This window comes from Phocoena phocoena, chromosome 12 (assembly GCF_963924675.1).
Source record: "Phocoena phocoena chromosome 12, mPhoPho1.1, whole genome shotgun sequence".
Classification (NCBI taxonomy): Eukaryota; Metazoa; Chordata; class Mammalia; order Artiodactyla; family Phocoenidae; genus Phocoena; species Phocoena phocoena.
Genome location: NC_089230.1, coordinates 42695234 through 42720172, shown reverse-complemented (window position 1 = coordinate 42720172; position 24939 = coordinate 42695234). Strand labels below are relative to the sequence as shown.

The 24939-nt window shown below is 42.0% G+C and overlaps 1 protein-coding gene across 3 annotated transcripts in view; it reads left to right on the top strand.

The window, feature by feature from the left end:
- Window positions 1–24512, top strand: part of DCBLD1 (discoidin, CUB and LCCL domain containing 1) — a 67024-nt gene extending 42512 nt beyond the window's left edge. The window contains exons 6-15 of one of the 3 annotated variants that reach the window (XM_065889036.1): window positions 10477–10610; window positions 15745–15785; window positions 16746–16958; window positions 18405–18529; window positions 18794–18953; window positions 19042–19149; window positions 20273–20357; window positions 20584–20633; window positions 21530–21649; window positions 24001–24512. In XM_065889036.1, the coding sequence (XP_065745108.1) occupies window positions 10477–10610; window positions 15745–15785; window positions 16746–16958; window positions 18405–18529; window positions 18794–18953; window positions 19042–19149; window positions 20273–20357; window positions 20584–20633; window positions 21530–21649; window positions 24001–24512 (1548 nt within the window). Of the gene's footprint in view, window positions 1–10476; window positions 10611–15744; window positions 15786–16745; window positions 16959–18404; window positions 18530–18793; window positions 18954–19041; window positions 19150–20272; window positions 20358–20583; window positions 20634–21529; window positions 21650–24000 lie in introns of those variants that run through there. The other 2 variants (XM_065889037.1, XM_065889038.1) reach the window with 2 other exon arrangements.
- The last annotated feature ends 427 nt before the right edge of the window (window positions 24513–24939 follow it).

Here is a 24939-nt window from a genome sequence, read left to right as displayed (position 1 = left end):
TTCATGGCATTCATTCCTACAGTTAAGCATACTATAAATGAAATGGTAAACAAAACCCTTTATATTATTTATATTTATATTAATTATACCTAAGGGTATAATTCCATCCAATTTTTATAAGAGATCATCCTTTTGTTATAATTTATTTCTTTATTTTAATGCTCCAATTGATTCATGTAATACAGCCAAGGACATGAACATTTTACATCACAGAATAGTGACATTATATCTAGGACCAGTGAAGCCATATGCCCTGCTCATATATATTATTCCCCTCCCTACTTGCACTTCAATTTTTAATGTCTATTGAAACTGTCTGGGTGATATAAATTGTTCCCAGAAAAAAATAAATTCACAAGAAATCATTTTTCTAAAGTATATATCTTATATCCAGATACACAATCCTTTATTTCTTACTATTTACAGATTTCTATCCTGGAAATCTGATACCTGATTTTTTAAAATTTGCTATTCAAGGGCTTCCCTGGTGGCTTAGTGGTTGGGAGTCCGCCTGCCAATGCAGGGAACACGGGTTCGTGCCCCGGTCCGGGAAGATCCCACATGCCGCGGAGCGGCTGGGCCCGTGAGCTACGGCCGCTGAGCCTACACGTCCGGAGCCTGTGCTCTGCAACGGGAGAGGCCACAACAGTGAGAGGCCCGCGTACCGCAAAAAAAAAAAAAAAAAATTTGCTATTCAAAATAGTTGGGTTTATAGCTTACGGGAAGGGGCTTGAGTTATTAGAAATGTGAAAATCTATATAGTGATGGAACTTTTCTAAGAGTTCTTTATGCACGGAGAAAACATACATGTTCTAGGAGATTGATCACATATCTCCAGCAGGAGGAAAAAAACTTGGCTTTAATTTTGCTTTCAGTACATCCTGATTCTGGAAGCAGCAGGTTTTGTGATTTTGCTTTGTTTCCTTTTTCTTGTGTTGTCTTAATTTACAAGATTGACACAGGATATTTACTTGGACTAGAAACTGAATCTTAAAATGATTTACACTACCTCAATTTGAAAATATACTCGGCACAGGCTGAAGTCCTAGATGACTTCAGGCAATTAACCAAAAGAACTAAAAAGTTGAGGTATAGTTTTCTCCCCCTAGCAATATAAAGTTTTAATGTATTATCTTCCTGTCCTGTATAAGAAACTTAAGAATTATATGCAGAAAGAGAAATAGCATTGTTTCTTTCTTGCTTTATTTGTTGATCTCACCTCCTCTTGACAGAGCCCTTTTTCAGAGTAACAGGTTAATGGTTTCCTGGGTGGTAGGCCTCAGTACATGATCTGGAAGTGCTAACAAACAGGTTTCCTATTTGACGCACTAACTGGTTTTACACCATTTGCTTCCAGTATGATTTCATCTGGGGGGAAATTTTGTATTTTGAAAACTAATCTCTTCAAAGAAGTCTGATTAGTGTCTTTTTTTGGTATATGTTGATACTGTGTGTATGTTAGATATCTATTGCTACATGACTGTTACCAAAAACTTAGAAGCTTGAAACAACACATGTATTCTCTCTCATGTTCTGTGGGTCAGGAGTTTGAGCGTGGCCTGCTGAGTTTGAGTGAGGGACACTCACAAGGGGGTATCCAAGGTGACACAAGGGTGTCAGTGGGGCTGCAGTTTCATCTGAGGCTTGACTAGGAAAATACTTGTTTCTAAGCTCACATGGTGCTGGCAGCATTCAGTTACTGATGGGTTGTTGGATTGAGGACCTCAGTTTCTTCCTGGATTTTGGTTGGAGGCTGTCCTCAGCTCCTTACCATGTGGACCTCCCCAGCATGGCTACTTGCTTTTTTTTTTTTTCTTTCTCCCTCTGATTATTTTCTCTCCGCCGTCTGTGTACCATCTTTATTTTTTTTAATTTTATTGATGTATGGTTACTGTATAATATTATATGTTACAGGTGTGCAGTGCAATATAGTGACTCACAGTTTTTTTTAACATCTTTATTGGAGGATAATTGCTTTACAATGGTGTGTTAGATTCTGCTTTATAACAAAGTGAATCAGTTATACATAAACATATGTCCCCATATCTCCTCCCTCTTCTGTCTCCCTCCCTCCCACCCTCTCTATCCCACCCCGCTAGGTGGTCACAAAGCACGGAGCTGATCTCCCTGTGCTATGCGGCTGCTTCCCACTAGCTATCTATTTTACATTTGGTAGTGTATATATGTCCATGCCACTCTCTCACTTTGTCCCAGCTTACCCTTCCCCCTCCCCATATCCTCAAGTCCATTCTCTAGTAGGTCTGTGTCTTTATTCCTGTTTTGCCCCTAGGTTCTTCATGACCATTTTTTTTTCTTAGATTCCATATATATGTGTTAGCATACGGTATTTGTTTTTCTCTTTCTGACTTACTTCACTCTGTATGAGAGACACCAAGTACCTCCACCTCACTACAAATAACTCAATTTCGTTTCTTTTTATGGCTGAGTAATATTCCATTGTATATATATGCCACATCTTCTTTATGGCTTAAGTAGCTTCCATGTCCTGGCTGTTGTAAATAGTGCTGCAGTGAACATTGTGGTACATGACTCTTTTGGAGTTATGGTTTTCTCAGGGTATATGCCCAGTAGTGGGATTACTGGGTGGTATGGTAGTTCTATTTTTAGTTTTTGAAGGAACCACCATACTGTTCTCCATAGTGGCTGTATCAATTTACAGTCCCACCAACAGTGCAAGAGGGTTCCTTTTTCTCCACACCCTCTCTAGCATTTATTGTTTGTAGATTTTTTGATGATGCCCATTATGACTGGGGTGAGGTGATACCTCATTGTAGTTTTGATTTTCATTTCTCTAATGATTAGTGATGTTGAGCAGCTTTTCATATGCTTCTTGGCCATCTGTATATCTTCTTTGGAGAAATGTCTGTTTAGGTCTTCTGCCCATTTTTGGATTGGGTTGTTTGTTTTTTTGATATTGAGCTGCATGAGCTGTTTATATATTTTAGAGATTAATCCTTTGTCAGTTGCTTTGTTTGCAAATATTTTCTCCCATTCTGAGGGTTGTCTTTTCATCTTGTTTACGGTTTCCTTTGTTGTGCAAAAGCTTTTAAGTCTCATTACGTCCCATTTGTTGATTTTTGTTTTTATTTCCCTTTCTCTAGGAGGTGGGTCCAAAGGACCTTTCTGTGATTTATGTCATAGAGTGTTCTGCCTGTTTTCCTCTAAGAGTTTTATAGTGTCTGGCCTTACAATAGGTCTGTAATCCATTTTGAGTTTATTTTTGTGTATGCTGTTAGGGAGTGTTCTAATTTCATTCTTTTACATGTAGCTGTCCAGTTTTCCCAGCACCACTTACTGAAGAGGCTGTCTTTTCCCCTTTGTGTATTCTTGCCTCTTTTATCAAAGATAAGGTGACCATGGGTGCGTGGGTTTATCTCTGGGCTTTCTATCCTGTTCCACTGATCTATATTTCTGTTTTTTGGGCCAGTACCATACTGTCTTGATTACTGTAGCTTTGTAGTATAGTTTGAAGTCAGGAAGTCTGATTCCTCCAGCTCCATTTTTCTTTCTCAAGATTGCTTTGGCTCTCGGGGTCCTTTGTGTTTCCATACAAATTGTGAAATTTTTTCTTCTAGTTCTGTGAAAAATGCCAGTGGTAGTTTGATAGGGATTGCATTGAACCTGTAGATTGCTTTGGGTAGTATAGTCATTTTCATAGTGTTGATACTTCCAATCCAGGAACATGGTATATCTCTCCATCTGTTGGTATCTTTAATTTCTTTCATCAGTGTCTTATAGTTTTCTGCATACAGGTCTTTTTTCTCCTTAGGTAGGTTTATTCCTAGGTATTTTATTTTTTTTCTTGCATTGGTAAAAGGGAGTGTTTCCTTAATTTCTCTTTCAGATTTTTCATCATTAGTGTATATGAATTCAAGAAGTTTCTGTGCATTAATTTTGTATCCTGCTACTTTACCAAATTCATTGATTAGCTCTAGTATTTTTCTGGTAGAGTCTTTAGGATTCTCTATGTATAGTATAATGTCATCTGCAAAGAGTGACAGCTTTATTTCTTCTTTTCCAATTGGATTCACTTTATTTCTTCTCTGATTACTGTGGCTAAAACTTCCAAAACTATGTTGAATAATAGTGGTGAGAGTGGGCAACCTTGTCCCTGATCTTAGTGGAAATGGTTTCAGTTTTTCACCATTGAGAACAGTGTTGGCTGTGGGTTTGTCATATATGGCCTTTATTATGTTGAGGTAAGTTCCCTCTATGCCTACTTTCTGCACGGTTTTTATCATAAATGGGTGTTGAATTTTGTTGAAAGCTTTTTCTGCATCTATTGAGATGATCATATGGTTTTTATCCTTCAGTTTGTTAGTATCGTGTATCACATTGACTGATTTGCATATATTGAAGAATCCTTGCAATCCAGGGATAAACCCCACTTAATCATGGTATACGATCCTTTTAATGGGCTGCTGGATTCTGTTTGCTAGTATTTTGTTGAGGATTTTTACATCTGTGTTCATCAGTGATATTGGCCTGTAGTTTTCTTTGTGACATCTCTGTCTGGTTTTGTTATCAGGGTGATGGTGGCTTTGTAGAATGAGTTTGGGAGTGTTCCTCCCTCTGCTATATTTTGGAAGAGTTTGAGATGGATAGGTGTTAGCTCTTCTCTAAATGTTTGATAGAATTCGTGTGTGAAGCCATCTGGTCCTGGGGTTTTGTTTGTTGGAAGACTTTTAATCACAGTTACAATTTCATTGCTTGTGATTGGTCTGTTTATATTTTCTGTTTCTTCTTGGTTCAGCCCTGGAAGGTTGTGCTTTTCTAAGAATTTGTCCATTTCTTCCAGGTTGTCCATTTTATTGGCACATAGTTGCTTGTAGTAATCTCTCATGATCCCTTGTATTTCTGTAGTGTCAGTTGTTACTTCTTTTTGATTTCTAATTTTATTGATTTGAGTCTTCTCCCTTTTTTTCTTGATGAGTCTGGCTAATGGGTGATCAATTTTGTTTATCTTTTCAAAGAACTAGCTTTTAGTTTTATTGATCTTTGCTATTGTTTCCTTCATTTCTTTTTCATTTATTATTGATCTGATCTTTATGATTTCTTTCCTTCTGATAACTTTGGGGGTTTTTGTTCTTCTTTCGCTAATTGCTTTAGGTGTAAGGTTAGGTTGTTTATTTGAGATGTTCCTTGTTTCTTGAGGTAGGATTGTATTGCTATAAACTCCCCCCTTAGAACTGTTTTTGCTGCATCCCATAGGTTGTGGGCCGTCATGTTTTCATTGTCATTTGTTTCTAGGTATTTTTTGATTTCCTCTTTGATGTCTTCAGTGATCTCTTGGTTATTTACTAGTGTATTGTTTAGCCTCCATGTGTTTGTATTTTTTACAGATTTTTTTTTCCTGTAATTGATATCTAGTCTCATAGCGCTGTGGTCAGAAAAGATACTTGATACGATTTCAATTTTCTTAAATTTACAAAGGCTTGATTTGTGACCCAAGATATGATCTATCCTGGAGAATGTTCCATGAGCACTTGAGAAGAAAGTGTATTCTGTTGTTTTTGGATGGAATGTCCTATAAATATCAATTAAGTCCATCTTGTTTAATGTATCATTTAAAGCTCGTGTTTCCTTATTTTTTTCATTTGATCTGTCCATTGGTGAAAGTGGGGTGTTAAAGTCCCTACTATGATTGTGTTAATGTCGATTTCCCATTTTATGGCTATTAGCATTTGCCTTATGTATTGAGGTGCTCCTATGTTGGGTGCATAAATGTTTACAATTGTTATATCTTCTTCTTGGATCGATCCCTTGATCATTATGTAGTGTCCTTCTTTGTCTCTTGTAATAGTCTTTATTTTAAAGTCTATTTTGTCTGATATGAGAATTGTTACTCCAGGTTTCTTTTGATTTCCATTTGCATGGAATATCTTTTTCCATCCCCTCACTTTCGGTCTGTATGTGGCCCTAGGTCTGAAGTGGGTCTCTTGTAGACAGCATATATATGGGTCTTGTTTTTGTATCCATTCAGCCAGTCTGTGTCTTTTGGTTGGAGCATTTAATCTATTTCCTTTTAAGGTAATTATTGATATGTATGTTCCTATTACCATTTTCTTAATTGTTTTGGGTTTGTTATTGTAGGTCTTTTCCTTCTCTTGTGTTTCCTGTCTAGAGAAGTTCCTTTAGCATTTGTTGTAAAACTGGCTTGGTGGTGCTGAATTCTTTTAACTTTTGCTTGTCTGTGAAGGTTTTAATTTCTTCATCGAATCTGAATGAGATCCTTGCTGGGTAGAGTAATCTTGGTTGTAGGTTTTTCCCTTTCATCACTTTAAATATGTCCAGCCACTCCCTTCTGGCTTGCAGAGTTTCTGCTGAAAGATCAGCTGTTATCCTTATGGGGATTCCCTTGTATGTTATTTGTTGCTTTTCCCTTGCTGCTTTTAATATTTTTTCTTTGAATTGAATTTTTGATAGTTTGATTAATATGTGTCTTGTGTTTCTCCTTGGATTTATCCTGTATGGGACTCTCTGCACTTCCTGCACTTGATTGTCTATTTCCTTTCCCATATTAGGGAAGTTTTCAACTATAATCTCTTCAAATATTTCTTAGTCCCTTTCTTTTCTCTTCTTCTTCTGGGACCCCTATAATTCAAATATTGGTGCGTTTAATGTTGTCCCAGAGGTATCTGAGACTGTCTTCAATTCTTTTCATTCTTTTTTATTTATTCTGCTCTACAGTAGTTATTTCCACTATTTTATCTTCCAGGTCACTTATCCGTTCTTCTGCCTCACTTATTCTGCTATTGATTCCTTCTAGAGAATTCTTAATTTCATTTCTTGTGTTGTTCATCATTGTTTGTTTTGCTCTTTAGTTCTTCTAGGTCCTTGTTAAACATTTCTTGTATTTTCACCATTCTATTTCCAAGATTTTCTTTACTATCATTATTCTGAATTCTTTTTCAGGTAGACTGCCTGTTTCCTCTTCATTTGTTAGGTCTGGTGGGTTTTTGCCTTGCTCCTTCATCTGCTGGGTATTTCTCTGTCTTCTCATTTTACTTACCTTACTGTGTTTGTGGTCTCCTTTTCCCAGGCTGCAGGCTCGTAGTTCCCGTTGTTTTTGGTGTCTGCCCCCAGTGGGTAAGGTTGGTTCAGTGGGTTGTGTAGGTTTCCTGTTGGAGGGGACTAGTGCGTGTGTTTTGGTGGATGAGGCTGGATCTTGTCTTTCTGGTGGGCAGGTCCACGTCTGGTGGTGTGTTTTGGGGTGTCTGTGGACTTATTTTAGGCAGCCTCTGCTAATGGGTGGGGTTGTGTTCCTGTCTTGCTAGTTGTTGGGCACAGGGTGTCCAGCACTGTTGCTTGCTGGTCCCTGAGTGGAGCTGGGTCTTAGCGTTGAGATGGAGCTCTCTGTGACAGCTTTTGCTGTTTGATATTACAAGGGGCAGGGAGGTCTCTTGTGGACCAGTGTACTCAACTCGGCTCTCCCACGTCAGAGGCTCAGGCTTGACACGCGGCCGGAGCATCAGGACCCTGCCAGCCACACGGTAATCATTCTTTCACGTGGTGGACCAACAGTGGGGCAGGGAGAGTGGTTTGTCCAGGCTAAAATCCAGCTGGAGGAGGTCATGGAGAGGACATACTGGTTGGACGGAGACGTGGACCCAGGCAATTCAGCAGCTCAACTATCAGGTTAGCGGAGGCACCTTCCACCTAAAATGTTTATATTACATTTTAATACTTTGTCAATACTTTTTCGTACAAGTTGATTTTTCCTAAAGGAAGACTTAAGAAAATACTCCAGTTCTGGGATGATTCGATAACTGCTTTGAGAGTTAAGTCTTCTCATGCTGATCTGCTTGGCCATCTTTGTGGCTCAGTGAACTTCAGGGATGCTTAGTTGCATCAACCTTCAAGTTCATGAGTCTTGCATGTGTTCTCCTCAAGTGTCCATTGCATTCCCTTCCCTGAAGAGTTACATTTAAATTATTTTGTTTAAGGTAATCACTAATTAACATAGACTTTCCTATATTTACATTTTGGCGAGGTTTAGACCTCAAAATAGCTAGAGAATAAAATATAAATCTCCTGTTCAAAAGGAAATTTTTAAAAAGCAGGTTCAGTGAGTGTGAATTTTAAAAATTGATACCAAAAAATCCCCAACTTTAGAAAACATCAATTTTATTTAAGTTAGTGGGTGAGCAAGTGATTTCTTTTAAGGAAATAACTCAGGAAAGGGCTGATAATTTTATTATAATAATATGATAGCCAGATCTGGTGGTTATTCTCTTGGGGATGTATCCTATGGTCTGCATTTAATATTATGAAAAAATATTAAATAAATACATGTAACTTAACATGCAATAATGCAATGAAATAAACTCCATAAAAGGGGCACATACCACTGGGTTCCCTCAGTGCTGGGGACTGTGGGAAATGAGAAGATCTGTTGGGCAATGAAGCTGATAGGTCGTGTTGCTTGTTGGCCTGTGAATCTGTCCTCGTTACCAAGGAGGCCCCTTGTACATGCCAAGTCCAGTGAGAGCTCTACACACAGGGCAGGGATGCTGGGATGAAGACCATCCCATCCCCAGACTGAATTCCAAGGAAGCCAGGTGATCCTAGGGACAAGGGAATAGCTGCCCAGCCGACCACTTTGTTTTTCATTTGGGGCTGAGAGAGGGAGGCCGGCCTGCACGGACTCTATAAGAGGTACACAGGGTGCCCTTTAGAATCACAAGGTGATTCTAGACATCACCCAGTCCAGCCTTTTCATTGTGAAGATGAATTGGGAAGCCGGGTCCAGAGCAGGGAGGTGACGTAAGCACACCTGGTAGAGTTAGAGGCAGAGTCAGCATGATACGCTGAATTGCTGAATTTAAATCCAGGGCTTTTACAGCTAGCTCCTCTATTTTGTACCCTAAGAGTCTAAAACAGTAATAAGAAAGCTTTTTAAGAAAATTCAGAAAAAATGAAAATGGAAGCTGTCTCTTTAAAGAGTACTAGCTTTCTCTTCTAATTCTTCTTTTTTTCCCCAAAAGTCAAGAAGGGTAGTATCTGCCTCAGTTTCAGCATTCTCACATTTCTTCTCTGTCATGAAATCCTCCCCCTTTTTTCACTATGATAGCAGTCATTGCAAAAGTGACTCCCTTTGCCAAATCGAATCTAGGTTGGGAAGTATGAGCTCTCTACGTTAAAGATCACAAAAGCTCTCAATTTCATCGCAACCACATCAGTTGCAAAATACAGTTGGTCTCGCTGGTCCTCCTAATACTGTAACCTAAATCTAAGGAAAACTTTCCACTGCAGTAAGGTAAACAGTGTTGTCGTTAACACAAAGAGACACTCCGAAGTTCAGTTATTGAAACACAATTTCACGAGCTGCTTTTCTCTTTTCGGCATTAGCCATTGCAGAGAAGCAGGGCATTGCTAAAATTTATTTAGGAAAAGATCCTCTCGGCCCCTCAGTCCTGGGCTAAATACCTCATCACCCTCCCCCATGGGTCTGTGCTCGAGGGGGACGTACGGGCCTGGGCACCCCATGGAACAGTTCCACTTCTTCCTGCAGTCCCACTTTCAACCACAGGATCCCCGGCTAATCAGAGCCTGCCGGGTACCCCTGCTGGGTTTGTCACACCAGCCAGCAGCCTTGGAGGGCTGAGCAGGTGCCAGCTGTTTGACCCTCTCAGAGGAGATTCAGAAATTGAGATGGAGGCCTTGGGCCCTGGGTTGCTCGTCATCACTCTGAGAACTTCATGAAGTTTTCTGTTTTATTCAGTGTTCTGTGGCTGACACTACCCTTTTGGTTTTGATGCCTTGTTAAATCTCATTTTAAAATGAAGCTATGGTATGGAAGGTTCACCTTTTCAAATGATCCTCAGTCTGTATATTTAGTAAAGCGAATGCAAGAAACTGATGTTACCTGTTCTTGCTGAACAAGTCAGCCCAAAACCTAGTGGCTTAGAACGACAGCCATGTTCTTTGCTGATGAGTCCGCGGGTCGGCAGTGTGGGCTGGTTGGTTCTTAAGCTTCCTTTACCTAGAATTGCGCCTGCAGCTGCAGTCGTGTGGCAGGTCATCTGGGGTGGGGTGGGAGTCTCAGGTGGCCCCATTGACACGTGTGGCAGTTTGCCGGGCCACGTTACCTGCAGCAGATCAAAGCAAGCGCCAGGGCCCAGTTCAGAGTCGCTGTGGGAGATGGCCACACCCCCAGGAGGCGTTACTCACTGGGGAGCCACGAACACTGTGAATTATCTCCCTTCCTTCCTCCCTAGTGGAAGGGTTCCCAGGTTCACCAGCATAAATAGAATGACTCTGATGTCACTCTGAGATAGTTAGCCAATAATTTTTTCCACCCCCTTCTACTTTTTATTTAAATGAATTATAATTTAGCCATGTCAGGGGTCAAATAGGGATCCTGAGCACAAGTTGTAACAAAATGTAAACGCTCCCGCTATATTTTAGATGTGTTGTTGAGCCATTTGTAAGTGAGATGTTGCTGTGTTTCAGACCTCTTTACTATGCAAAGCCGCCATCCATGCAGGAGTAATTGCAGATGAAGTGGGCGGTCAGATTGGCGTGCTTCTGCGCAGAGGCATGAGTCAATACGAAGGGATCCTGGCCAACGGTGTGCTCTCAAGGCAGTAAGTACTTTGCCTTTTGTTCTGAGTGGAAGGTAACCCCGCAGGCACAAGTCATCAGCTCACGGTCTGGAAAGGGCTGCAGGCATGTGATACCAAGGGCATGTCAACTGGGAAAAATGTGTGTGACTGCTTAGAGCAGCATTTATGCTGTCAGTGTGGAAGACAGATGCAGCAATAAAAAAGCTCACCGACAAGTAAGTTAGAATGGCACACATCTGAAGCCCCAGGACGGAGGAGCATTCTACTCTCAGGTGCTCCAGGGGGAGGGGATAAAGCTTATTCCTCTCTAGTTTTTCCTGATTCTGTAAATTACTGATCATCACCAATATCACCAAAGATACTGAAGGAGATAAGGGACTGACATAAACCCAGCAGAACCACTGAACTCCTTAGAGGATCCCTAGAGACAGTCTCTTAAGGATGAATAATAGTTGGGAAGTGAATAAAAGATGGCTTTTTTTTTTTTTTAACATTGTTAACTTCTCTGTTCCGTGTTATCCTCTGATCTTTTAGCTTCATAAGAAAAAAGTATGTCAATTGCTTTAAACACTTCAACCTCAGCTTTTAATGCTTTCAGGTTTCCTCAGCTTCTAGAGTGGAAAACTAGAGCTGTTTGAACTAAAATAGGCCAGCCTTGTGATCCAGCTGTCCACCAGTATAAACAGGCAGCTCGGAATCGTCCAGAGGGACACTCGCTTTGGAATGGCTGGCTGCCTAGTGAGGGAACAGTGCTCCTTGAGCCACTGTACAGTGTCCTTGGGGATTGGTTCCAGGACCCCCATGGATACCAAAATCCACTGATGCTCAAGTCCCTTATGTAAAATGGCATAATCTTTACATATAACTATGCACATCCTCCCACGTACTTTAAATCATCTCTAGATTATTTATACCTAATACAATGTAAATGCTATGTAAATAGTTGTAAATACAATGTAAATGTTGTGTAAATAGGTGCCAGCATGTGGCAAATTCCAATTTTACTTCTTGGAATTTTCTGGAATTTTTTTTTTTTTTCTGAATATTTTCACTCTGTGGTTGGTAGAATCTGGGGATGCAGAATCTGCAGATACGGCTGACATATATGCACATGTATGTGTACACACATATGTACTTTTACATAAATAAAAATTTAAAATATATACACATGTATTATATATACTTACATATATGCACACACATATGTATATACATTTTTAAAATTTTAATTTTATTTATTTATTTTTGGTTGCATTGCGTCTTTGTTGCTGTGTGCCGGCTTTCTCTAGTTACAGCGAGCGGGGGCTACTCTTCGTTGCGGTGCACGGGCTTCTCACTGCAGTGGCTTCTCTTGCTGCAGAGCATGGGCTCTAGGCGCGCGGGCTTCAGTAGTTGTGGCACACGGGCTCAGTAGCTGTGGCTCGCAGGCTCTAGAGCACAGGCTTAGGAGTTGTGGCGCACGGGCTTAGTTGCTCCACGGCATGTGGGATCTTCCTGGACCAGGGCTCGAACCTGTGTATTCTTAACCACTGCGTACCAGGGAAGCCCTACATTTTTTTCACTTATGTACTTGCCTCAAACTCTTTGGGACATTAAAATTTATATCCTTATTTATATATTTATATCCTGATTTATAGTAAGAATGGTTGCTTATGCACAGTAAGCTTTAAATGTCTGCTTGACTTTGACATTTGAGGATGTTTCTTTTTTTTTTTTTAATTTTATTGGCGTATAGTTGATTTACAATGTTGTGTTCGTTTCAGGTCTACAGCAAAGTGATTCAGTTATACATATACATATAGTCATTCTTTTTTAGATACTTTTCTCATATAGGTTATCACAGAATAGAGTTCCCTGTGTTATACAGTAGGTCCTTGTTGGTTATCTATCTTATGTGTAGTAGTGTGTGTATGTTCATCCCAAGCTTCTGAATTACCCCTACCCCCCAAGTTTCGCCTTTGTAACCATACGTTTGTTTCAGACATCTGTTTTTTTCTGTTTTGTAAATAAGTTCATTTGTATCATTTTTTAAAATCAGATCCCACATTTGTATCATTTTTTAAAATCAGATCTCACATGAGTGATATCATATATTTGTCTTTTTCTGACTTACTTCACTTAGTATGATAATCTCTAGGTCCATCCATATTGCTGCAAATAGCATTATCTCATTCTTTTTTATGGCTGAGTAATAATCCACTGTATATGTACCACATCTTTATCCATTCCTCTGTCAATGGGCATTTAGGTTGCTTCCATGTCTTGGCTGTTGTAAATAGTGCTGCAATGAACATTGGGAAGATCCATTTCTTTTTATGTCTTTTATTGTTTGCTCTATGGATAATAAGGTGCTGTTTCAGGAAGGTATCAAGCTGTGGCCTAGATTTGTTAGGTGCCGCTGTTTCCAAATAGGAACGAAGAACTGGCCTTTGGCTTTAAATCTGTTTCTGGACTCTCTTGCCTATGTCTGAATACATTTGAATGCTTCTTTTGTAGAAAAATAGGGTAGTAAAAAGTTTAACTTGTACTACTTGGATTTTATTTTACTTTTGAAAAAAAGTTATTTAAACTATTAAGTAAAAGTATAGACATAATGTTCTTGATTCTGCTACATCAACTGGACTTAATACACATGAAATACAAATTATATAATTTGATATTCAACTTTGATGCAAAAGTAAGAGTCCAGAAATCTAAACCATTAATGAATTAGGAAAAGTTTTGCTCCACATTCCATATAGTTATTTGAACCAACTGTCAGATTTTTGTTTTGGTGGAAGTAGACAGAAAGTCTAGAATTATATCAAGGCCCCTTCTCCCTTCTGGCTCTGTGGTTTGGCACCATCTTTGTGTACTGAACAGAAAAGAGTAAACTGTGTGCTCATACAGTCTCTTCCACTCATTTCCATTCCCAGACCTTCAGGGAGCAGTTGTTTTGATCTGTGCTGTTTCGCTGTTGGGGAAGCACTGTTCATGCGGTCATTGAACTTCTGTTCCCACACACGATTGTTTGGCGCTCAGGAAGAAACACAGAAGGAAGCATTGCAGCTGAGGAAGAAGTGGTCCCTAAAGTAAATATCTAGGGTTCTTCTGGGATTCATCCCGGGTCAGGTCACTTCCTTGATCTGAGGAGACCAGAATGGAATCAGGAAGAGCGACTGACCTCACACAGAGGATGATGGCTCAAACCATCTGCTGGGAAGGCTTTTCTTTGTTTACCTCAGGCTCTTCCTGATTGCTTCTACAGCCCTCTGGGAAGGAAGGCTGGCAGTTCCTGGAATCTGATCGAATCCATTCACCCTAATGTGTGAATGCCTTAGAACCCCATTTTCCCTAGGGGGTTTTCAAAGAGGAAGCTTATTTACCTATAGAATTCTCTAGTGGTTGTATTTAATTAGCTTAATTGGGTGAAATGAAAAAACATATTCCAGCTGATAATAGAGGAAAGCCAGGCAGAGAGATCTTAGCAGCAGAACCTTACCCAGCATTTTCTTCTCAGGATGAACTCCAAAGCTAACCTTCTATCCTTAACTTCTCTTTTTCAACAACAACAAAGTAAATATTTTAATGTTTCATGGCAGTGGGAGTGCGTTTAGGTGATCAGGGTTGCAGCAGTATTATTTGGGCTTATCTGGGCCAAACTTCAAGTGTAATACTTCGTGCAGGAACATTAGAGAAAATGCAAAAATCAGTCAAAGAGAGGCTCTAAAATCTTAACAAATCTAAATACAAATTGCAACAGTGTGCACCTTTCTTTAAAGGTTAGGAAAGCTGGGTCCTCACCCCTGCTTGGCCACTAACTGAACTGAAGAAGGTCCCATGACCCAAGTGGGTCTGCATTTTCTCCTGTACGAAATGATTGGTGCCTGCATTATATTCAGCACAGATTATAATAGAATCTTTAGGTGGAAAACCAGGGCTTACAGAGTCTCTGCCTGAGAGTGGACAAAGAATATGAAAGAAAAACCTGTTACTTAAAAACAAAATGTTGCTGTGAAGGTGCTTCTGTCCAGACTAGTTTTGGGTTCTCTGTGGATTTCACATTTCAGTACCCTCTCTGTCCATTATTGTCACAATAATTCAGAGTTAAACATTTAAAATAGGAGTACTCTCAGATCGTAAAATAACTGAACATGACAGCGACACCTACCTTTTTTTGTTTACCTGTAATATCTAATGTAGTAAGTACGATGCCTATAAGATTCATCTTGAGAATTCCAAGTTTTCTATTCATTCTACATATTGTTACAGCATTGAGTTGGTGAGGGATTTACAAAAAGATACATGTGATCTCAGGCCTTAGGAACCTCTTTTCCGCAGAAGGAGACAACTGCCGAGCAGGGCCGATTTGATAAGTTCACCAGGAGAGTAATACAAGGTACAGAACTGGGGGGTCCAGAGGCCCGGGGATCAATGCCAGATGTGCAGGCCTGTCTTGCAGCAGTTCAGGACCCGTCAGTGAGGTGCTCTGAGTTTTCTCCAGCTGTACCTTGTCATCCAGAAGCAGGAGCTGGTTCATGGTTTGGTGTCCTTGCTGCAGTCGGTAGGAGTGTGAGGGGAGAGAGAGAGACCCGGGCGGAGGCTCTCTGCGGAGCGACGCTGCTGGGGCAGGACCCCTCAGGGAAGGAGTGGAGAAGTCTGTAGGGGAGGCAGCTAGACTGACATGCTCGTTCTTGTACAAGTGATCAGGCATCTTCATGTCTCAGGGGTCCTTGATTGTTGAAGCGAGTGTGGTGCTGTAGGGGTGCCTTCTGAAGCAAAGGGAGTGTTCAGGGCAGTCATCCTTTCTGTCTCCATCACTACGTATTCTTTAATTGGGATTTAGGTGTGTCCTGGAGACTGTATATGTGCCTGTTCCTTCCCAATACAATGTGGCGTGATGGAAACAGCACAGGCTTGTGGTTCAACAGCAGCATCTCAGGAGTCCTGGCTGCTTGTCACCTCTATGAATTTAGGAAAGTTGCTTACCTTCGAAGGGCCTGAGTTTCTTGGTCTACGAAATACCAATGACAGAGATAATAACAGTAGCCTTGCCGGGTGCTCTGAGGACCACATGGGGTGTGGGAAGGCTCTGAGCCCCATCCTATAGCGCTGTACCAGTCATTAAGATCCAGTGAAGCAACTAACCTCCTCATCTTTGTGTTTATTATTTCAGTGGTTCCCTGTCAGACAAGCGATTTCTGTTTACCTCCAATGGTAAGGATCATGCTTTCCTTAAGAATTTGATATTTTAAAATCTTCAGGGGTAGTTTATTCTTCCATACCCCTCAGAAGATATCGTTTAAAAGATTAATTTTTTCTTTTCTCCTCAGGTCATGTAGCACCAAGTATGCTGTGACTTAAAAAATACATCAGACAATAAACCCAGTTAACATTAGGAAAAGAAATATTTTTCTTTATAATCTAAAACTTTTGCCAGAAAAAATGAAAATTTGAAATGACAGTTAAGATAAATTCCTTTATGTTAGATTTTAACAGAAAAACCTTTTGAGCAGTGCAATCTGATTTGTGTGTATCTGGAATGAAGTTATTGAAAATGAATAGCATAAAGGCTTTTTAGCCCCTCTGTCATGGAATATGTTCTGGGGAAATGTTCTCCCTCACATAAAATAACATATTTCAAGGACAATAATACAAACATGTCTTCTCGGCCCAGGAGGAGGACTGGCCTTTATCTGCAACCTCCACATTGTCTTGGACATGGTATAGTTAAGCTCCCAGGGTCGATGTTGGGTACAATTAACTGATCTTCAGGGCACCTGACGTACCTGCTCTTCAAGGGTAGAGAGCGTGGAGTCCTCCCTCTGATCAAGTGAGAAGAACCTCAGCATTTTCAGCTTTTAGGACACCTTGTACTTCGTTGAAATCATGGTGGATTTAGATTAGAAAGGAAAATCTACAGTGGGGACAAAGAGATGTCACTTATAGGGGATATAAGGTCCATTAAGAAGAAAAGCAGCAATAGTATCAAGATACCACAGCACCAGCGAGTCAAATGCAAGTCTGAATCATTAAAAAATTAGTAATTAAACAGTTGATTCAATATCAGAATGGAAGTAAATCAACCGAATAATTCTAGGTGAAACAGGGTGCTTTGTTTTTTTGGTTTTCATTTTGTGTCTATATCTGAAATATTTCCCTGCCCTTTTTTTCTAGGTTGCAGCAGATCCTTGAGTTTGGAACCTGACCGGCAAATCAGAGCTTCTTCTTCTTGGGAGTGGATCAATGAGACTGGAGATCAGGTCCGCTGGTCTCCTGGCCAAGCCCGACTTCAGGACCAAGGCCCGTCATGGGCTTCGGGGGACAGGAGCAAGAACCACAAACGGGAGTGGCTGAGGATAGATTTGGGAGAGAAAAAGAAAATAACAGGTACTGAAACGAGTGCAGTTTCACAAAACAAGATGACTTGCAGTTGAAATTATGTTTTGAATTTGCACAGGTGCCCCCACCTCAGAGTACTCCATGTCTTTTTTTTTTAACATCTTTATTGGAGTATAATTGCTTTACAGTGTTGTGTTAGTTTCTGCTGTACAACAAAGTGAATCAGCTATATGCATACATATATCACCATATCCCCTCCCTCTTGCGTCTCCCTCCCACCCTCCCTATCCCACCCCTCTAGGTGGTCACAGAGCACCGAGCTGATCTCCCTGTGCTATGCGGCTGCTTCCCACTAGCTACCTATTTTACATTTGGTGGTGTATATATGTCCATGCCACTCTCTCACTTCGTCCCAGCTTCCCCTTCCCACCCTGTGTCAAGTCCGTTCTCTACATCTGCGTCTTTATTCCTGCCCTGCCACTAAGTTCATCAGCACCGTTTTCTTAGATTCCATATATATGTGTTAGCATACGGTATTTGTTTTTCTCTTTCTGACTTACTTCACTCTGTATGACAGACTCTAGGTCCATCCACCTCACTACAAATAAGTCAGTTTCGTTCCTTTTTATGGCTAAGTAATATTCTATTGTATATATGTAGCACATCTTCTTTATTCATCTGTTGATGGACATTTAGGTTGCTTCCATGTCCTGGCTATTGTAAATAGTGCTGCACTGAACATTGTGGTACATGACTCTTTTCGAATTATGGTTTTCTCAGGGTATATGCCCAGTAGTGGGATTGCTGGGTCGTATGGTAGTTCAATTTTTAGTTTTTTAAGGAACCTCCATACTGTTCTCCATAGTGGCTGTATCAATTTACATTCCCACCAACAGGGCAGGAGGGTTCCCCTTTTCTCCACACCCTCTCCAGCATTTATTGTTTGTAGACTCTGATGATGGCCATTCTGACGGGTGTGAGATGATATCTCATTGTAGTTTTGATTTGCATTTCTCTAATGATTAATGATGTTGAACATTCTTTCACGTGTTTGTTGGCAATCTGTATATCTTCTTTGGAGAAATGTCTATTTAGGTCTTTTGCCCATTTTTGAATTGGGTTGTTTGTTTTTTTGATATTGAGCTGCATGAGCTGCTTGTATATTTTGGAGATTAATCCTTTGTCAGTTGCTATGTCTTTTTCAAAAGTAACAAACCTTCACATTGTCTCTGTGGGAAGAACCTGTATGCAGGGGGTAAGGATGGATGTGTGGGTGAGAGAGCTGATATCTCCGTGCTGAAACCTTTTTATGGCATATTGTCAGCGTGAAAACTCATCTGTCATCACGTTTCTAACTGCAGATAAGAAAAGCAGGCCTGTAAAATGATTTGCAATTTCAAATGAGAGGGAAAAAAAGAAAAGAAACCTGAAGTTATAATACATGTTGTATAACATATTTTTTAAACTAACCCATAAATAATATTTTCTTACAAGGAATTAGGACCACTGGATCCACACAGTCAAATTTCAACTTTTATGTAAAGAGTTTTGTAATGAACTTCAGAAACAACAACTCCAAGTGGGAGACCTATAAAGGAATTGTGAATAATGAAGAAAAGGTAAGAGACACTCTGGAGGAGGGAACTGAGTGGGAGAGTGGGCCTCCAGATATCTTCATCAGTCCATCAGTGTGTTTCCAAAAACAGATGCACAGCACCAGATTACTCAGCCTTTGAGTGCAAAGCCTTGGATCTTCAATATCAAGCATGTCTATAAAAGCAACATAGAATCCTCACTTTGATTTCATATAACCAGGTGTGAGTAGATTGATAAAGACCTAGAAACGAATAGAATCTTCAGGTAAAGGTTACCTGTTCCTACAGGTGTTTCAGGGCAACTCTAATTTTCGGGACCCTGTGCGGAACAATTTCATCCCTCCCATCGTGGCCAGATACGTGCGTGTTATCCCCCAGACGTGGCACCAGAGGATAGCCTTGAAAGTGGAGCTCCTTGGCTGCCAGATTGCACCAAGTAGGACTCAGGGTGAGTCAGTGAGTTACTGGATTCTGGTCACCTCCTTTCACAAATTGTTGTTATTAATGTGGTTTCTCTAACATCTCTTCTCACTCAGGTAATGACTCATTGGTGTGGAGCAAAACAAGTCTAAATACTGTTGGTTCAACTAACAGAGAAGATGAGACAATCTTAAAACCCATCCCCTCTGAAGAAATGCCCAAAGGTAGGGCAGTTATCGTTTTGCGGTTTCTTAAGGAATATAACTTGTACTCCAGCCAATAATACGGTAGCTTCAACAACATTCTTTTTTTCTGTGTCATATAAGTGTCTGGGGGCAGATGGTCCAGAGATATCTGCACATGTGTAAATTAATATATGTCCACACTTTTCATTACACTATTGTAAGTAGAAAAGGACTGGAAACAAACATATGTGCCCTTCAAACACTATGTAAATCCTTTATAGAAAAATAAAACAATAGCACATCCATACCATGGAATACTCTACAGCCATAAAAAAGGAATGTGTTAGTAATACAGAAAGTTCTCTGAGACACACTGACAACTTAAAAAAATAAGCATGGGGGCTTCCCTGGTGGCGCAGTGGTTGAGAGCCCGCCTGCCGATGCAGGGGACACGTGTTCGTGCCCCGGTCCGGGAGGATCCCACATGCCGCGGAGCGGCTGGGCCCGTGATCCATGGCCGCTGGGCCTGCGCGTCTGGAGCCTGTGCTCCGCAGCGGGAGGGGCCACAACAGTGAGAGGCCCGCGTACCGCAAAAAAAAAAAAAAGCATGGTACAGAACAGTTTACATAGCACTCGACCACGTGTGTAAAAGTGGGGGTGATACAGCATCTATCTATCTATATATATATATATATTCATCCCAGTATATCTGGAAAAATGTCAAGAAACATAATTTCACATAGAGGAAGAACAGAGGTGGAAGGGAGACATTCCATTCCATACCTTTCTATACTTTTTTTTCCTTTGCGGTACGCGGGCCTCTCACTGTTGTGGCCTCTCCCGTTGCGGAGCACAGGCTCCGGACACGTAGGCTCAGCGGCCATGGCTCACAGGCCCAGCCGCTCTGCGGCATGTCGGATCTTCCTGGGCCGGGGCACAAACCCGTGTCCCCTGCATTGGCAGGCGGACTCTCAACCACTGCACCACCAGGGGAGCCCTGAATCCTCTTTTTGCTTTCCAGTATCAGTAAATGCCTAGCATGTATTCTTGTCCCCCACATGTTAAACCACTGAGGACCTTTCAAATCAGTATTCAGTTTTAGATCGCGAAATTTGGTTGCTGTTCATTTCTGCTGTAATATGATGTCTTTTCCCCTTCTTAGGGTTAAACGTCATAACTATTGTTACTCCACTGGTGCTCCTCGTCCTGCTGGTTGCTGGAGTGGGGATCTTTGTAGTCCTTAGAAAGTATGTGACTTCACATTAAAAAATTTTTTTTCTCTAATTATGTAAACAGTCACAAAAGTTACTCTTCGTATGTTCATGTGTAGAAAGCAGCATTACTTCTCCCAAGATAAAATGTGAACTTCTATTTTAAAAACAAGTTGGATAGAGGTAGAAAATATCATGTATTATTTTATGAACAGTACATATCATTTAGAAATCTTTTCAGTGGGATTTTTTGTCTTGATAGGAGGAAGAAGAAAGGAAATCCTTATGGATCAGCTAAGGCTCAGAAAACAGGTTGGTTGAAAAAACTATCTACAGTTTTATTCTATCCTTGAGGAAGGGACAGAATCTGCTGATTAAAAGCATGATTAGGTGCTTTTAATCAGCAGATCCTGATTAAAACCCACACTTATATGGTTTAAGAAATAAGATCTAATAGCTTTAAGTTAACAAATCTACCAGGAAGGAATATACTGTATCCTGTCTCTTAATCCAGAATCTTCATAGCCAGTTTATTTTTACTTTTGTTCAACATCATCCCATCATTTATCAAAATTAATTAATTATTTCTTTTTGGCAACTGGAATTTACATCACCACGCTGCCTGTCACCAAGGAGAAGTTATAAAATCCCCATCTGTGAACTGGACATTGCCCGGCACTCCCAGCATCTTCAGGCCTTCATTGTGTTTTTCACTCTGGGGAAGGACTAGGCAGGGCGGGTTTCAGAAAATCCTTAGGACACAGGATGCCAAGCAATGAGTCAGCTGCAGTCGAAAGAGAGGGCAGCAGGGCAGGACCCCCCTGAGAATCTCAAGGACCACTTGGGACTCCACCTCCCTAGGCTCTAAACAGCCAGCTGCATTGACCCCTCACGGTCACAAACACCATGTCAGTGCAGATTAGGGGAAACCATGCCCAGGTGGTCTAACCTAGGGATAATCTGGGCCCTGATGGGTACACAAATACATTTTACCCGCAGAGTAGAAAGCATGGTTGGGATGGTGTGTGCTCTTGTTGTGACCTCATCATGCTGTGTCCACCACACACACCTGGAGAGCTGTGGCTGTGCACCTGTCACAGTCAGCTGGCAAAGGGCAGCCTGACCTCTGACTTAACCTGGAACCTGTGGTGGAGTAAATGCGTTACACTTCTGAGAAGTTAGTTTGTTTCATGTTATCTTTATTCCAGACTGTTGGAAGCAGATCAAATATCCCTTTGCCAGGCATCAGTCAGCTGAGTTTACCATCAGCTACGATAATGGAAAGGAGATGACACAAAAGTTGGATCTCATCACAAGTGATATGGCAGGTCGGTACCAAGTCTCCGTGACCATGCTGTTAGCCAGGAGGTGCTGCTTATGGGAGAGGGGAGACCAGGAAGAGAAATAAGACCAAAATCTTTTGTTTAGATGGGGTCTAGTAAATCAGTAATGTGTGACGTTTTCTCTCTGCTCTGCACAGAGTTACAAAGTGACAGTGAAATATTTCCCAAAAGCCTCATTCAGCCAAGGCTCTTACACCTGCAGGGCCTCTAATGACACCCAGAGCAATGGTCCTGAAGTACCAATGAAATCTGGAAGCCCTTAACTAATCTGTTTTTGTTACTAAGGTTTTGATTAAGGCACTAGGAAAAAGGAACTAGAAAGATGAATTGAGCATAGCTCCTGCCCTTGACAAACTGGAGGTAGGAGATGAAGGAATCTGTTAGAATGGCCTCAAGGTCCCTGACAAGCCATTGTTGAGAGTCAATCTTCTCAAACGATTTGTGAGGAAGGATCCAGTTTTTGCCTTTTATTTCTTTAATCCATCAAGGACTAAAATTTTTGTAAAATACAGTATAAATTAGTAAATGAAATGTTTAAAAAGACATAAAATACAAAGCTCTAATTTTCTAATTAGATTCAAGGGACATAAAATGACTCTCAAATTGCTGCAAGATCTGAACACTTTCTATCCATTTGTGCACTTGTCTCTTTACAGATCTGTCACAAACAGTTCTCAGACAGGTAGGCATCCACAGACCACTGTGAGTAGCACTGCTCTAGCTTTTTGCTACTCAGAGTGTGTTCTGAGGACCGGCAGCACCATCTGGGAGCTTGCTAGAAATGTGGGCTTTTAGGCCATGCCCCAGGGCTACTGTTATATATGAAAGTCAGAAAGGTACCAATGGAAAGGCTGCTTGACCTGCTTCAGGGGCAAAGGGAGTAATTCTCCAATCAGAATCCGTCTTCTTGTTCCTTTCCTCAGACAGTTCAAGCTCTGCCTTGGGGGTGAGGCGAGGAGAGTGGAGAGCCCCTCTCCTTTCATTCTCCTTCAGCTTCTGGTCCAGCCTCTTCTCCTTCCTCGCTGTGTGGTCCTTCTGGGCACCTGAAACATGCAAGGCCCCACTCTTCCCTCCACTCATCTGCAGTCTCACCCACTACACTCCAGAGCTCCCGGCAGAGCCATTCCTTTCCCTTTTATCTGCTCTGCAGCTCACATCCAGACTTCCCTCCCGGTCCCCAGTAAGTCAGTAATTCTTGCCTGCTGGACATCATCTCCTGCAAGTGTCACCACGTCCTCAGGGGATCCAAAATTGAACCCATCGTTCCTAACCCTTAACCTATGTGCTCTGTGCATTCCTTTTCTAAGTGGCTTCTGAATGGGCATCCCAGTTTTCAGGGCTTAATATCTGGGAGGTGTCCTCTTTGGTCATAACCTCCCTACATCATTGGTGACAAATTCCTCTGATACCTGTCCCCAAAGTGTGGCCTTTCCAGAGCTGCTGCCAGTCCCCTAATTTATGACATATGTCTCATTTCTCTGCTTTTTGCTTTTTGGTTTTTTTAATCTTTCCCTCTTCAGTCTCCCTCCACGGTTACCTCTTCTGCCAGTCTCTAAATTTACAATCTTTGTAGGCTTCTACAGCGTTAAACCAAACTTCCTAGCAAGGCACTCAGTGCCCTCCATGATATAGCACATGGATAACAGCTCGCACTTGGGACACGTGTTCAAATTCTTGCCCCACTGGCTGCTACCTGTGTACTCTTGGAAAAATTAATCTCTCTCTGCTTCAGTTTTCCATTTGTAAAAGGGAATAATGGTCCCTACCTCATAGTACTTTTTTCCGGAGGATTTAACTAATTGACATCTTAATGTCATAGAATAGTGCCTGGCACCAAGTAAGGACTCAATAAAGCTTTGAGCCTTATCCTTATCATTAGCCCCAAACCTATTACTTTGGTCTTCATATTCTATTAAATTCCTCCATGTCCCTCATGCTCTGGCCACATCACACTCTATGTTCATGGTTGTTTAACAGGTTGTCCAATCACTTTTCCCTTTCCTGACAGTGTTACCTCCACCTCCAAAATGTGGCCTTTCAGGAGTCAGCCTAAGAGCTCCCCGTGAAGTTGTTCCCTCCTACCCCTAGGTGTGGTTAGAGGTTAGCTCCGCCTCGCTAGGTTCCTCGGAGGCTTGAGGCTTCCTAAAGCACCTGTGTAGTTATGTAAACCCCTAAGTGTGGCGTCTGTGCCTTTTACATCTTAATCTTTCTCTTCCTCTTCCTGCCCGGTACAGGGCAGGCCCTCAGCAGAGCACTCCCTCTAGACAGCCGGTTCGTGGGTGTATGGTGGGGGGGGGGGGGGGGCTGTGCACAAACGTCTGCCCTTTGGGTTTCAGATTACCAGCAGCCTCTCATGATTGGCACCGGAACGGTCACCAGGAAGGGCTCTACCTTCCGGCCGATGGACACCGAGGCCGATGAGGCGGGGCCGGACGCCGAGGCTAGCGGCCACTACGACTGCCCCCTCCCGGCCGGCCGCCACGAGTACGCCCTGCCCCTGACCAACCCCGAGCCCGAGTACGCCACGCCCATCGTGGAGCGGCACCTGGCCCGGGCTCACACCTTCTCGGCCCGGAGCGGCTACCGCGTGCCGGGGCCTGGGCCGGCGCACAAACACTCCCTCTCTTCCGGTGCCTTCTCCCCGGCCGCCGGCTACCAGCTGCCGCTGAGCCCCGCGCCCGCGGACCCGGGCTACGACAAGCCCAAGGGCGGCGGCGGCTCAGCCGCGGCGCGCGCCGATCCCGCCTATCAAAAGCCGCAGGTCAACCCCGCGACCAACGCTGCCTACTTGGCCCCCAGAGACTGCCTCAGACCCCTCAACCAGACGGCCATGACCGCCCTGCTGTGAACACACTGTGAATGAAAGCTGCTGTGGTACTGAGCGCCGGGGCTGTGCGCGCGCGTGTATGGTTTAACAGGATCCTGCGGTGGAGTCGTAGAGGCACCCCCCCCCCCCCGCCCCCGCCACTGTTTACAGAATTGTGCAGCTGGTTTTGCCCTGACCCTTAGGGCGAGCGTCTGTTGGGTTTTGTGGGGCTAGAAAAATGAAAGTTTTCAGATGGCATTTTTCATTTCTCTAACTGTGATACCGAGCTGCTTCGGTGTAAAATGTGCAATCTGTACAGAATTGTATTTAACAAGAATTAAAGTAACTTAAGTTTGTTGCGCAGATTTTGGTTCTACATGGAGGTTATGTAGGAGAATGCAGCTGTTGCAAAAACGTATATAATAGTATGTTCACTTTTTAAAGATATTTTATCTGATAGTGTGTTAGC